Source organism: Rhinatrema bivittatum, chromosome 8 (genome assembly GCF_901001135.1).
Source record: "Rhinatrema bivittatum chromosome 8, aRhiBiv1.1, whole genome shotgun sequence".
Taxonomy (NCBI): Eukaryota; Metazoa; Chordata; class Amphibia; order Gymnophiona; family Rhinatrematidae; genus Rhinatrema; species Rhinatrema bivittatum.
In genome coordinates this window covers 33,525,522-33,540,993 of record NC_042622.1, presented here as the reverse complement: position 1 = coordinate 33,540,993, position 15,472 = coordinate 33,525,522, and the positions used below count along the sequence as shown (strand labels likewise).

Here is a 15,472-nt window from a genome sequence, read left to right as displayed (position 1 = left end):
AGTGCTAGGGCTGCCGAAATAAATGCTTCAAGAGAACTTCAGTATTCCTATCTTGAGGGTCCTTAAGATTAGTGCTACCCTCTACCAGAATAGTTGTACACTTATTGACCCCTGTTACCAGTGCATCCACATGTGGCACCTGAAACAATCACTTAACCACCTCAGATGGAAGGGGATACAATCTAAGAAGATATTCCATACCCTTGAGGCCGGATTGTGGATCCTCCCACTCTGCCAAAACCCACAAAATGTAAATGGAAAGCCTTTGAAGACTTACAGATACCTTTAACAATTGAGTCCCAGACAGAAGTCTCCTCCACCCTATCCTCTGCTATCTGGAGACAAGGAGCCACTTGATCAATTAGAGCTACAACCGTCTCTCTCTCTCTTAAAGAGACAGACAACCGCACAGAGGACATCTGTCCTTCCTCCAGGGACACCCTGCTAGCACAGTCTGGCAGATTTTCTGTGTCCTCCAGACCTGCCTCCAGGTCCAAAACAGGTGGCTCTGTGGGACTTCTGGGACGTTTACATAGAACCGAGGTCCCGACAAAGGATCTATCCGGCCCCGCAGAAAAAACTTCTCCCCCCATCAGGTTTATGAATGCAGAGAATGCCTGATGTAAACATTTTAATAATTCAAGGGAGAAATCTGAGCCATAAACCATCTGCCCCAAGGGGACAGGTGCTGCCCCGTGGCTGGTGCAGGTGTCCTGTAGCTGCAAGCCCCACAGCAGCAGCAACCTTTGCCCTCCATCACTGCCGTATCTGAATCCCCCCGGCTCAGCTCCGGTGAGACTGAAGCCCAGCAATTACCCCCAGAGCAGTCACTTATCCAAGAACATAGGGAGATTGCTAGCGATGCTCCTCCGACAGTACTGCTGAACAAAACAGCCTTTATTTATTTAATACTTTTGAATACCGGCATTCGTGGTTACATCAAACCGGTTTACATCCGAACTAAATGTGGAAAATACATAAAACAGGTACTAGGGATGGGACAACGAAGAAAAGGCCGATAGGTAGCAAAAACAGGAGCAACCAATAATATAATAAAAGTTAACAAGCATCAATAATCACAAACTAATTACATAGATACAGGTCAATGTAAAGATTTATTTATTTATTTAGTAAACTGAGGCAGGAGGGGGAATCAGGAGGATTCTCTGTTACCCACGGGAACAAACTGTAGGAACTTCCTTTCTAACCTCCAACCCCAGGGCTTGCACTATTGGAGCACTAGTGTCCTGGCCTGTAACATCATCTCAGTGCCTTGTTCAAGGATCCTGCTGCGCACCGCCAGTGAGCCCCACCATCTGCTGGAGGCAGAGTACACCGCCTTCTCGCTCTGCTGCACCGCCTGCACACAGTGGCTATGACGTCACGCGGCCGACCCCCTCCTGTAGGGGGCCATAAGCCACCTGTTTGGACTGGATTGGTGTAGTGAGATGAAATGGAAAATGAAAGTTTGTTAGTTCTTTTTTTCATCATTTTGGATGGGAAATGACACAAAATGGAACAGGAATCATTGTTGGTGTAAAAATGCCAGCACCTCCCTAATATTTAGGTTTCACAAAGTGGAAGAGTGTTTCTGCAGGCAGCCAGCATGCGCAGCCCTTGGACGGACACTTCATCCTCCTCTGGCTGGAGGCCAGAAGCTACATTTGGGCAATCAGCTCTGACTCAGTAGAGGGAACATTAAGACCCAGCGGCCCCAGACGAGAAACCCCTGCAGATACCTGAACTTGTCACAGTCGCACTCCTCCGGTCTTTTCTTCTTCAGATGTCCTCTGACTTCTCGCAAGTTTTTAATCTTACTTTGCAGAGTTTCAATCTAGCAGACAATAAGGAGATGGGAGACATTTTATCCAGTATGGTTTTTTTTTTTTTTAAATAATACGTTCTAGCTTGACTAAAAAAAAAATTGTTCTGCCTTGATTCTAGCACTATAGAGGGGTTTGACTGAATAACTGAAAATGTATGTGAATATTCCCCCCAGGAAAAAGACAGAGGGCAGAGCTTAAGTGTTTAACCAGGTGACACAGATCTTAACTGTACCTGGCTAAAAACTTAGCCAGTAAGCCTGGTCTGAAAAAATGCAGCTCTAAAGTTAGCCGAGCAAATTCCTCTGGAGACCGTGCATGCAGATGTATCTCATGCATATTCATTGTGGATATCCTGAAAACCCAACTGGCTGGGGGATCTCAGGACACGTTTGGGAACCACTGTTCTTACAATAAACATATTGTCATTTTATCAGGATAAAGTCGTTTTCCCTTGTCTGTGCCTAAAACACAATACGCTCGCTCACTACAGGTCATCTCTTTTCTTAGCTGAACTAAATCTCGGCTTTGTCTTCCACCTTGTGTGGGAATTAAATAAAACTCTCTTCAGCCACCCATCAGCACCACAAAGATTTAATTTATATAACGTGGTTTTCATTGTTGGAAGGGCACTTTTTGATACAAACATGTTTTCCATTGATTGTCTGACTTCCTCTCTCAGTTTTCAGTTCTCCCTCTCCTCATTACGCTGTGCAGGGGCAGTTTCCAGTCCCCCACTGCCTTTGCTGGAGGAAGCGAAAATTGTCTCTCTCCCGCGTTTCTGACCCACCATCTCTCTCCCTTTGTAGTGTCCCTTCCTGCAATTCATCAGTCCCAGTTCTCGGAGAAAGAGGCTGGGCGTGCGCCGACTACACCTCGTTCAGCCAAACTCCTGCTGCAATAGCAGCCTCTCGCCAGGGCTGGGCCATATGGGAACAGCAAGAAACTCTGTGCATGATTTTCTGAGCTAACACCGTAAACTTTAAGGCCAGCCAAAGATGTCCCTTGGCATTCGCTAATACAGAATCTAGCTCAATAGGGCGTGTACATTTCCTGGTGCGGCCCACACTATGGTAAACGATTAATCCTTGGGCCCAGCGTGCAATTTTATATTAGGAGAAAGAGTGCCATAAAATGTTTTGCTAAGTAGCAGCTAACTTTATTGCTGGGGTATGTTATTTATTCATTTATTTCAGCACCAGAGAACTCCGAGTGAGGTTTAGTATATTATTGTGAGACAGGCTGGGTAGGTTACTCTATAAATGCTAAGTGAGAAATAAAATTAAGTATCACTGTTGACCTATTAAATCGCAGGGAGCTCTTTGTAGAGCAGCCAGTTTGAGGTACATGAGGTTTTGCTTGTTTGTTTTTTTTAACATTTTTGAATTGTAGCTTTAAGATGATTCCAAAACATAAGAAGAGAAATATCTCCACTCCCTCCCGTCCTCACCCCCCCCCCCCACCCCAAAAATAGGATTACAACCTCAACAGCACTAACCTCATGGTCAATATGAAGTTTATGATCTTTCCAGGCCTGGAGAGACTTGTACAGATCCATGTCGCACTGTACTGTGTCATTTGCCAGGATATAGCACCTGTGCAGCAGCAGAGAAAGCAAACAGGGTTCATGGTGAATGTACAACAATGCAATCCGCCCACATTAGCTAAGCCCCGGAAGCTCGGGGCTGGCTCACTAGGGATTGATGAGTCGCTGAGCGAAGAGCCAGGGTCCCCCCTCTGCCTTATCTGAGCCCATTGTGGAGTAGAAGCCCCTGGAGGGCGGGAGGGGGAAGGGTGCACTCTGACCCCACTTGCTCATAAGGCTGGGAAAAGTCTTCCCCAGCAGCACCGCTAGGAAGAGGGGGGCCAGCGGTCTGCGTACGATCATCCAGGGAAGACCGTAGCAGAAGAGGAAAACAGATAAAAATACAGACAGCTAATTTCAAACAGGTTCTCTCCATCAAAAATGATGATAAATAAGAGAAAAAGGACATTTGGGAATTGCTCCATTTCCACAGACAGATTTCTAGTAGAGACACTGGTCATGCAGAAAACTGGACTTTTTCTTGAACCGGTGCAAAAGGCGTCGTACTACATGGGCTTGTCCATCTAAAGGAGGGACCTGTGTGTTTTGCTGAAAGCTCATCTGTCTCTTGGTCCCTTGACAGGTAGCACAACCTATACAGTTCCTATGATGATAGACTGTGCTTACTGTAACCTAACGGAGGGCAGAGCCACTGAGTAAATGCACAAGGCAGGATCGCTGCTGGAGCTGAAGGATAGAAACTGCAAAGTCCACGCTGAAAAGGCCTTGGTCCGGTTACGTTGACACTTAGCCGGACAAACCACGGGGTTTCAAAAATCCTGCCAGTTTCACTGGGTCCAAGTTATCCTACTCCGGGGCGTTCCAGCTAACTTTCTGATAGCCGGGTAGATTCAGCGGAGTGCCACTGAATATCCGGAATAAGTTAGCTGGATCCATCGATTCGGATAACTTTATTCCACCCTGGAGTTGCTCAACATCCACCTCAAAGTGTTTAAGCAGGAGCACTGCAACAGTGTCCACCACTTCAAACCTGGGCTCTGTAACACTTCTTGTGGTTAACGGTCACAATGGGGGTCAAACTGTCGCAGTTTGTGCTTTCACGAGGATAAGGATTTCATTTGCGAAACAAGTTGACTTTAAGCTGAATGTGTTGCATCTTCCAGGGGCTAGTTAATCGGATTGTTTGTAACAGTACTAAGCATTCTAGCCATGATCCCTTGGAGACTAGTGAGAAAAGATGCAGTGTAGGAAGGATATTATGGTAAATATGCTGGTAATAACACGCTCCACACTGGCAGCGGCATCCAAACGTACTGCCCACACTATGCCAGTGTGGTAGGATGTCTGAGGGGTACATACCTGTGTGTGACCTTAATGGAGCTGGGCACTGTGAGCTCGTTGGTGAGGCTGCCCGTGCCGCTGTACTCCTCCATGTCCTTGTCGTCGTCCTCTGTCGCATCGCCCTCTGCCATGTGCCTCTTGGTGGCATTCCCAGATAGGAGCAGTTGATATTCGTCTTCCAAGCCCAAGCTGTACGTTTCTCCATCTACTTCAACAGCCACGGAGCGGATTGAGCGGTTCCGCAAGTAACTTGATTTGTATTCTAAGAAAAAATCACAAAGGAGAAATTGGATAGCATTTTCCTTCTGTGAAACAAAATGGCTGTCCTCATGAGGAGTAGGTTTGGCGGTGAGTAAACTCAATCCGACCCCTCATAGCCTCTGCCTCAATCCATTTGTTTGTCAGGTTATAGAAAAGAGACGAGAGTCATGGTGACACAATCTATAACTTAAGCATTTTTCTTTAGTCACAAATTAGGAGAAAACCTTCAGTGCATCCAATTCAAGTTTAAGAGCCAGATCCACAGAATGCAAGTGTAGCTGCCCAATAGTATCGAAAAATCAGGTGCTTTTTATCCGTATTTATCAAACAGCCACCAGATGGCAGTAAAAGCTAGCAAACCACCACACCACTTCTGAATTTTGACAAAGAAAACAGGTGAATGTGCTCGGAAACCATGCTGTTCTCACAGCATAGCTTTGGGCTTTTATTGTAGTCTCACGAGATTGGAGATGCATCTTAATGCTTATACTAAATTCACACTTTGAAACACTCTATACAGAATGCTGCCACTTGAATTTTAATCACGGACTAGCACATCTACGTTTCTTAGCCATGATCAGCAGGTGCTGGGGAAGGTTTTGGAAGATTCTTCCTGTACAGCCTTAGCCTATGCCCAATACGGCTTCAGCAATAGGCAGTACTGCCCAAAGGGTGCTGGCAGGGCTGGGCTGCTAGCTCGCTGCAAGCAAGTTATCTCTGGTAGGGACACAGCCCTGCAATGTCCTCACTGCCTGATCCTGGAGGCGGCAGTGCTGCTGTACACAGAAGATCAGTGGAGGTGCAGGAGCCCATCTGTCACTGGCTCTTGGTGCCGTCTCCCTGTGCCAGCATAGAATCAAACCTCACCGGCCAGCACTTCCTAGAGCTGATCTTGCGATGCACAAGATTAGCATCACGAAGTACCCACCCCCAAGGTCTGAACCTGCCAATTACTGGCGGAAAGTTCAGATAAATTGATGGTCTGGGAACAGGCAAGGGCAGATGGAGACGAGAGAGGAATGAAGAAGTGGTGTAGGCAAGGGGTAAGAAATATGGAGGGACATGATCCGTGATGGGGATGGGATTATATGGGGAAGGATGCCGGGGAGCAGGGTACTAAGGAGAAGGGCGCTACTGCTGCTGCCTCTGAGGGGAGGGGAGGAGGAGAGTGTTGGAGTCAATCCAGGGGAGGAAAAAGTGCTAAGAGTCTGTCCTGGGCGAGTGAGACTAGGAAGAACGATGGGGTCCATCCTAGGGAGGTGGGTGGGAAGGGGCATTGCTTGTGGCTTTCCCCCTCTAAACTACAGGAGTCTCAGAGTGCACATAACTTAAAGGTTCCCAGGTATGCTGCTTGGGGTTTCTAGTCCATTTTTTGTGTGCAGGTTTCCGTTTCTTATTTGTGGGCCCTCGCTCTGTGTTTGGTGAGGATCTTGTGCGCCTGTGACAGAGGTGAAGGATTTTGCTTGTGTTTAGTTTCTGCATAGGGAGGGTGGTTCAGCTGGTTCTGTTTCCCCAGTAGGAGGGGTATTGGTAATCTAGGGCCTGTTACTACAGTTGCAGCACTGCCTTTTCATAGGGAAGGGTTGGCGCTGTGGGATTTCTGGATGTTGAGCACCATTCGGCTACAGCAGGTTGGCTACAAAGATTCTGAATGGGCTTTTCTTATGGTTTTGTGGGGCATCACAATGTGCCTGCTAGTGAAGGAAATTTGTTTTGCTGATAATGAGAACTAGAATCTAATTCGTTTAATATAATATATTCTATAATTCAATGGAGGTAAGAAAGGCATGCTCCTTGGTAAAGGCTTGCAGGGGAACTGTAAGACATCGATCATCACATGCCACAAAACACTTCTTTAACTGACTTTTGAAATGGCTAACTTTTAAAATGTTTGTGTACTTCTACTACCATCCTTTTAAAATGAAATGTTTTTAATCACACATAATTATTCAACATAAGGGAAGGCAAGTTTAAGTGTAAAATCTCCGCCACTCGTGGTACCCAAGATGGTGCTTGGAGGCCAGTGTTGTTGCTTACATGACGCGCTCTCTTTTTCAACCCCTACTGTTCAACAAGGCAGATATTGTTAACCTTCTCCCTCCCAAATGCTTATTTAATGGCATCCATAGGCCCCGCACTTGCATCTACTGTAGAGTACAAATAATAACAGAATTGTCTTTTAGATGTAAAAATCCCAAACAAGCATTTAACAGAGGTCCCCAGCTCATGGTGTCGCGGCGCGTTATGCAGTTTTTCACTTGGCCAATGGTGTCAAATTGCCTGGCTCCAGCTCTGCCTTCGGGACCTGATCTGATGCGACAGCAGGTTTCCAGCTGGGTGCATAATGCCCAGCGAATAAAGCAGTCTTGAAAAAGGAATCTCCAGTTTAACAACAAGTTGAACTGAAACTTGCCAATTTAATAATATATTTTATCCATTCTATCTGCTTTTAAAAAAGAAACTTCTTCAATTTTTTTGTTTGGTTTTCTGTCTATTTGATCTTTTTTTTTTTTCCACTCGGTTGGTGGTTTTTCATACTGTTCCCACAGGCCGACTGCTAAGATCCCGGCAGGCTGCATTACGTAAAATTCCAGTATGAAGCAGCATTCCCAGAATCATGACTCACTCGCAGCATTTTCCAGCCCAGAGCAGCCTCTTCCTGCCTGGAAGGATAGTTGGGTGGGTGCTAGGTTGGTTTACCGATACCCTTGTGTGATTTTCTCTCGTTAGGAAGTCACGGTCTCCAACATTCCCTGCTGGGAAGTCCATTCCCCCCTTCACAAGAATACACACATCTCCTTCTGATGGTAATGAGCAGGACTCATCTGAGATCCATGCAATGAGAGGCAGGAGAGAAGGCATCTGTTTGCTCTAGGAAAGGTTTGAAAGTATACAGTACACAGTTTTTACAGTTTTCAAGCCCATACTTCAGTCATTCAGCCAGATAACTCAATTATCCGGCTAAATGAATATTTGGGAACTTAAATTTAGCCAAATAATTTGTCATGTAACGTCACTCTCTTTACTCCTTGTAGATTAGGGACACAGTGGCAGAGGGACAGTGGACACCCGCATTAAACTGAAGCTTTGGGGAGTTACAACCCTAAACAGCAGTGGTACAAGGACATCAGGCTTCCAAGAAAAGCACTGGGTCGGCCATCAGTAAACAGATTTTGAGCAGGCTGAGAACAGAGGTAGTGGTAGAAGGCGCGGGGAGCTGGTGTTGCATTGCATTTGAATATTTAAATGAGCATCTCCTAAAAGTGGATGACTCTCAACTGGGCGGGTTGGATGGGCTATTTGGGTTTTTATCTGCCAGGTGGTGGCTGTCCGGGGTACAGCTGCAGATTGAGCAAAAGGTCTCAATGCAACATTCTTGTGAAGATAAATAAAGCAAATTCTCGTTTCACTGGGGCTCGTGTGACCTATTTTGCTCCCACATAACTTAATGTAAGCAGTAGGGCACAGCTCCCTCCAGAGTTGTTTCCAATGCTGTTTGTGCAACAGTCACTATGTATTATCGTAAGCACTGTAAATGGCTCCGAAATTCCTTTATAATTATTCAAAGTACAGTACAGTCATAAATCTAAGGTGGGAATCGCACCCACATCTCACTGTTCACTGCTGGGTACTAGCTATACAATGGTCCAAGTGGAGACTGAATTATTGCACCGGGCATGGCCCTTTAATGACAACCCTATTACTGCAGCAACATTTGTCAAATACATTCAGAGCCTGATATACAACATTCAGTGCTGAGATGTGGCACCATTCCAGGTGGAATAATTGTTCACTCATATATGAAGGAATGGCATAATATTTTATTGTAAAGGGTGAACTTTAGTATCTGAGCCAAAACAGACAGCACCGAGCTGTGCATCCTCTCAACACGACCTCATTAATCAAGCTCAGCCACCACCGTCATACTTGTGATTTAACAGGGCCATCACGCCTACACTAGGGGGCTGCTGCGCTAGCTTGCTGTGTGTTTAATGGGGCGCTAAAGAGGAGGTCTGGACTCAGGCACCTTAATCAAATGCAGATTGCTGGGATTCTCCTGCTGGCGCGCAACTAATCCGAATGGTGCGAAGCTTCTTTTTCCATCTCTTTTAAATCCATGCTCCCCAGGTGCTCGTGAGAAGAGCTTCGGCGCCATAAGTGGACAGAAACAGAACCGAGCACAGGGTGCTCGACTTAGCCAGGCTAACAGCAGAATACTGATGGCCATACTTGGCTGTTTTGCTGCTGAGTGCTCTAATAGCAGATAAGAAAAGAAGATTTTTTTTCCCTCCCCTTTCTGATCCATGGTCTTGTAAGCAAATGAGCAACACAGCCAGCAGCTGGGTTCAAATGTTCCCCCTGTGGGATTGCAGTGCTATAAAGCCCCCTGGACAATAACTACATGTAAATGTGGGTATGTAATTCTGTTTCTGCCTGCAATTATGGGGTAGCATGCTCCAGGGACTCTGAATTCTGCCCCAGGTGATGCTGGGCTCTGTTGAGGGCTCCTCTTAGTGGGAAGGCTGTCCTAAGAGGCCCTGCAGAGGACTGAAGGTCAATAAGACACGGAGACCCACAAAAGAAGCCGCCCTCCCCCCTTTTTTTAAATGTATGAATAACATTTTTGAGTCAGCTGTGCGGATGATCTGTTGAAACAGCTCATTCTGAGGCTTGGTTTCTAGGTTAAGTGCCGGTCAAGACAGTGGAGGATTGATCTAACCCTGCCTCCCCCCGAAAAACCGTAAGGCCAAATCCTGAGTATAGTGCCCTCTTACCTTGTTCTTTGTGCGGTCACACTATACCTCCACGTCCGTCACAAAAATGCAGCCAGGACCCTGTTAACTTGCTGCTGCTTAGAGCTCTGCAGCCATTCTCAACAAGCTGTCTCGTGGGCCTACAGAATATATGAGTAAGAGCCAATGGAGCGCACCGGGGAGGGGTTGGCCAGTGCGAGAGCTGGGAGAGCTGAGATTTCAGATCTGCCTGGGTTCTGTTAGGCATTCAGTTGGAGAAGGACGCGACTAGGAGTGCTGCTCGTGACTCTGCCTTTCAGGCCTGATGTTATACACCGTGAGTATTCCAATCAGACTGGGCCGTGTGAGACGAGTGGACGGCTTGGGAAGAGACCTTGGATGTTGGAAATAATTTGCTTGTTATCGCAGTTGCTGGCTCCTTATCTACCACGACTCTTCCTCCTGAAAGTCACTTTCTTGCTGGCATTCTTAGCATTTGACACACTTCGGAGTAGGACCTGCCCGGGCGCAGGACTAACTCCCCTCACTCACGTCTCTGGATGCTTTCTCCTTAAAATTACAAGCTCAGCTCCTTTGTTGCTGCTTCTCTGCTTCCTTCCTCTAACAGCAACATCTGCTCCTGTGTTAGGAAGTTGAAGACGCGCTCTTTTCTTCACCCACCTGAAGGGGTGGGATACTGACACTTCACACTTGATAGTACAGAATGCTTTAACCTCTGTTAGTAAGGCAATAGGGCCTTACATATACAAACGGAAAAAAGATCCCAAAACTGGGAAAATGGTACTTGGGATCGCTTCCTGCTCACTTCTCCATCTAAGAACCTATCCCGTGGGTCGTTACCATAATATTCTCCAGTTCTCACTTCAAAAGACATTTTTGGTAATTTTTTTTTCTGTACATCCAATCGTATTTTAAAACTGGGCGCTTAAATTGGCTTTTTGTGTTTATTTCACAGTTTGCTGAAGAGAAGAATGGATCATTGGCATGGACCAACCTTGCCAGCCTGGATGCCTCTTCTGTCATCCCTTTAAGTGCAGGGCAGGCAATAGTAAACCTGACAGGCACTCTCTGTTTGGAATATCTGGGTCCTGTTTAACACAGAAAGATCTCTGGGATCAACACAACAGCCCTTGCAGTAGGGATAAGATGGCCACCTCTGATTTCTATTGTGTCTCTCCAGCAATTCAGTTTTTTGGAAGCCTGACTATCTCCTTTAATACAGCTTCTCTTGCCCTCGAAAGCACTGGGCATTTTTCCTTTGGGGGGGGGGGGAGAATTCTGATCAAAATTCAGCTGGCCGACTGTCCAGCTGGGAGAAAGCAGCTCCGTGGCTGTTGCAGCAGACTGTAAGCCGCTTACCTTGAAGAGAGGGGGCTCTCTGTTGCTGCCGGGGACCTCCATTCTGTGCCAGCTGCAGCAGAACGGTAATTCCACAAAGTCTTCACCTCTTTGGGGAGGTGGTCGGCTTTGCGACATCACTGGTGGGCACCGGTGCGGTTAAACAGCCCCTCTTCAAAACGAGGCCTCCGTGGTGCGCTTTCACGCGCCCGACCTCGGAGCGTGATGTTTCCTGCCGTGGCTTGTCGGCAGGGTTCTGGACTTTTCTACAGGTTCACCACGCCTGTCGGGACTTTTAGGATTCATCCCTTCCTGTAGCACATCCACTGGCTCTGTTTTCCCAGCTTCATAAAGAACCATTTATGGACATTCTGCTTTCTGCTCCATGGCCAACTGTTGATTAAAGAAAGCCACGGCTTCCATCGATGCCACATACTTTCGAATCACAACTGGAAAGTAACATCTGGCTACTCTATTGCCTATGTTCCCTTTCATGCTCTGATTTATCATTTTATGAATACATGCAAAAAATTGCTTACAATTGTACAGAGCTCTCGCATTCCAGGGAGCAGGATACCCTATTGCTACTGGCAATGCCCAGAGATGGACATCTGGATTTTGCATTTTTTTCCCGGAGAACACTGTAGTAACTTGAGCATTCGTATTTCTGAATTCCTCTCTCCACTCTGATTGATCTGAAAAAATGCTCACTGCTTTTCTCTTTGAGGATATGAGGAATTTTAAAGATGATCCCGACTGAAATTCTGACACTGCAAGAAATTTAAGAAGTTCCTGCAGATGTCAAACAGTTTTGGTGGGTTTTTTAAAAAAAAAATGTTTAAATGTTAACATCTTTCAAAGCAACAGATGTTTCAAGACATTTATTGTGCAGGTGGGTTAAGGAGGGGGGCGATAATTCAGTTAAAACTAGAGAAAAATAAGATCAACAGTTCCTGACTGACTGCTGCGTCAGATAAGCTAATCCTGATCCAATTTTGTCAAATTTTTCAAGCTGGCTATAGCCAAGTTGTATTGTTAACATTTATATGGAAATTCATATCCAGCCACTGGCTGGCTAGGAAAGTTAGCCAGATAAATTTATTTGGCTAACTTTAGGACTGCTCTTCTACTGTCCTAAACATTTCCAGCTGTGTTAGCTGGGTAAAGCTGATCTAACATAGCCAGAAAACTGACCCTGTCCTGAAACACCCCTGCCCCCCTCAAAGTTAGCTGGCTAAGTCTGGGGTTGTCAGACCTATGGGCTTTTAAATCCCACCGTTTGTCTGGCCTAAGTATAAGAATTTGCTGGACTAACTACTGAACTCCTTTGCCTGATTCTTTACGTCTCCTACCTTCATCTCAACAATTTAAGAAAGCATTAAAAACTCACCTATTCCAGAAAGCATTTAACCCCTTGATCAGCACTCAACCATAACCAAGTTTTTCTCTTCCCTATTAATCAACTGACACCCATCCATCTTTAACTACTCTCCTCTCATATTACATTTTTAGAAGGCACTATGTTTAGCATTCTTGTATCTTTGTTTATTTTATGTTTTTGAACTATGTTTTAAAATACTGTATTTGTTTTTACTGTTAAATTTTTAAGTTTTTTATCTCTAGATTATGTATGTTTTATTTTTGTTAACCGTTTTGATTAATCTCCCGATTGTAAAAGTGGTATACAAACATTTTAAATAAATAAACTCATGGTATCCCAAGCTAGTGTTTATTAAGCTGCTTTTGGAGTAACCTCTTAGCCAGTCTGGTTTTCAGGATATCTACAATGAATGTGCATGAGATAGATCTGCATGCACTGCCTCCATTACACGCACATCTATCTCATGCATATTCATTGTGAATATCCTGAAAACCAGACTAGCTAGGGAATACTCCAGGACATTATCCTAAAACCAGGCTCCATGCAACAGGCTCAAGCTCTTCATGGAAGGAATCTGTCATATCTATAAGTAATTTAAATGAGAACCTAAGTGGGAAATAAAGAGACTTGACCAAAGTCAAGGCGAGTGTCAGATGTGAGACTGGAATGTGAAACTCTTAGTTTGCAACAGGTTCCATTAACTGTTAGGCTCTTCCCTAACCCAGTCAGAATCACAGCTGGCTCAGGTTTGCTGGGTTGGATTTGATTGGGCGTTTTTAAATTGATCGGGGCTGAATTCTGACGAGCCTTGTTTTTCAAAGGGAAAGGAGGAAGGCCAGGACAGCACACTGTGAATCCCGTGGCACCCCATGTGGCCGCCAAATCTGAAAATGTTGTTTTCTATCCAGCATCTTACTTCTGTGCATTCTCATCTCTGGGATTAAAATTACAGCTCTGTCCCCCCCCCCCCCTTACACCAATTTAGAAAATCATCAGTCTAAGCATGTATTTATTTCCCATCTTTCGGACCCTTTGGAGATAACATTAGGAGGCTGGAGGTATTCCCCTAGCCCCAGAGGGCTTACAGTTCCAAGGCTGCACTGGAGAGAGAGAAGTGGCTTGCCCACAAGGATCGGCAGTGGGATTTGAACCCTGGCTCCTAGCCCACTGCTCTAACCCCCAGGTCATTCCTCCCCATTGGGGGCGATTCTCCCAAAAGCATGACGTTTCTGACACTGGTAGAAAGTGCAAGTTTCTAAAGCGAGAAAAGAGAGCGTACTTTTCTTGGAGAAGAGCTTCTTCCGACGACCAAAAGAGCCGAACTTGTAGTCGTTGCCGTCACACAGGCATTCCTTGCTGTAGTACTTGGGCATAAGGTTGGACATCCCTTTGTCCCTTGCACCCTCTGCCAGGTTGGACATCCCTTTGCATTTATGAAGGCGGAGTTTCCCTGTGGTATCTTCGATGCACTGCCATTTCTTAAAAAAAAAAAAAAAAGAAACGTCATGTCAGATCACGTGCATGGGACTGTGCGTCATCATTCGCCCATGGGGCGAGAACCCATTTGTTGCGTTTTCTAAGACTGATAACCATAATATAAAAGAACAAATCACACAAACAGCAATATTCAAGCCTGCAACTGGCTGCGTAACGGTTGATTTGTTTTACGTAGGATGCTGTGATTTTCAAACAGGGAGGTGAAGTGTTTTCACTACAGTGACTAATTCTGATAAAGCAGCGCTCCATCAAAATTCAACCTTCCAAGGAACAAATTATTATGGCTTAAAGCTATTTGCTGTAATTGTTGGCATAACATACAACAGCAGTGTGCCTTCCATGGCTGATTGGGCCCTGAAGGAGGTCAGAGGTCAGTTGGAAGCACAGAACCCCAGGAAAAAAAAAGATTGAAAATTACAATCCAGGTAACTACTTTCAAACCTATTTGTTTGATCCTTGGAAGGGGTGTAAAGATCTATAAAACAACACAACTATGGGAGAACATTTTTAATACAGCAAAATTCTGGATGGTTTGCAGTTCTGTATTGAGGACGCTGAGTTGATGCGTCCTTAATGCAGAATGTAAATGTGTCCTTAACTCCACGGAGTCAAACAGGGTCGGGTGAAAAAGAGTGGCCAGCCTTGGACTGAGATGGTGGTGGTTGGGGAGTGTGTGTGTGTGTGTGGGGGGGGGGGGGGGGGGGTACCTGGGGCCTTAAGAAGTGAAAGTGAGGCAGAAGATCTGAAAAGTCAACCATAAGTTAGCAATAACAATCATGGTAAAATTCCCTTTCATGCCACTGCAGAGTCCTATTAATAATTAGCATGACAGTCTCTCTGTGATTAAGTCTCCAAAAACTACCATGACAAAATGGCCGACTTAAAGCTAATCGGCTCAGGTTTATCTCCCAGCTCTCCCCCGGGCAAACGGGAGACAAAGGGATCAAGACCCAGCAACAAGTTCTAGAAAATGAAAGACTTAGAAAAGGCAAATGAGCTGCGAAAAGAATTGGCATTAGAAAATCCACCTATTTTGGTGCACATTGAGCAGGCCATATATGGTGGGACCCCCCTCAGCTTGGTAATCTGGCAACCTAGGAACACACTCCTTCCCTGGGGAACCTTGGCGCTCTCGACACAGACCACTCTCCAGGTGTGGTCACAGTGGGGTAGACAGTTGACGGGAGACAGGCGATACTATTACAGCTCTGGCCTCCAGACGAACCGTTTATTTCCAGCTGGTACCGCCCATGGCTCTTTTCAGCGATGACGTGGGAAGGGCATCATACATTTCGGGCAATTATGGGATGTGGATAGCTTCGTCTCCTTCTCCACACTACAAGCCAAATATGACCTGACGGGGCTGGATGTCTACCCTTATTTACAAATCCGTCACTTCTTTCTGACCGAATCGGTGGGGCGGGAACTGGCCCTGGGCAAAACACAATTGGAGGCCTGGTGCGATCAGGCTGACACCCTGCGGAAAGCCATATCCCAGGTTTATAATTATTTGAATAAGGACCCACAGCAA

General features: G+C 45.8%; 1 protein-coding gene across 6 annotated transcripts in view; it reads right to left on the bottom strand.

Annotated features, from left to right (window-relative positions):
* Positions 1-15,472, bottom strand: part of SULF2 (sulfatase 2) — a 371,939-nt gene that overhangs the window by 29,428 nt on the left and 327,039 nt on the right. For all 6 annotated transcript variants that reach the window (XM_029611055.1, XM_029611054.1, XM_029611059.1 and 3 more), the window contains 4 exons: positions 13,724-13,922; positions 4,729-4,972; positions 3,322-3,418; positions 1,740-1,834 (listed from right to left, as the gene is read on the bottom strand). In XM_029611055.1, coding sequence (XP_029466915.1) covers positions 1,740-1,834; positions 3,322-3,418; positions 4,729-4,972; positions 13,724-13,922 — 635 coding nt within the window. The remainder of the gene's footprint in view (positions 1-1,739; positions 1,835-3,321; positions 3,419-4,728; positions 4,973-13,723; positions 13,923-15,472) is intronic.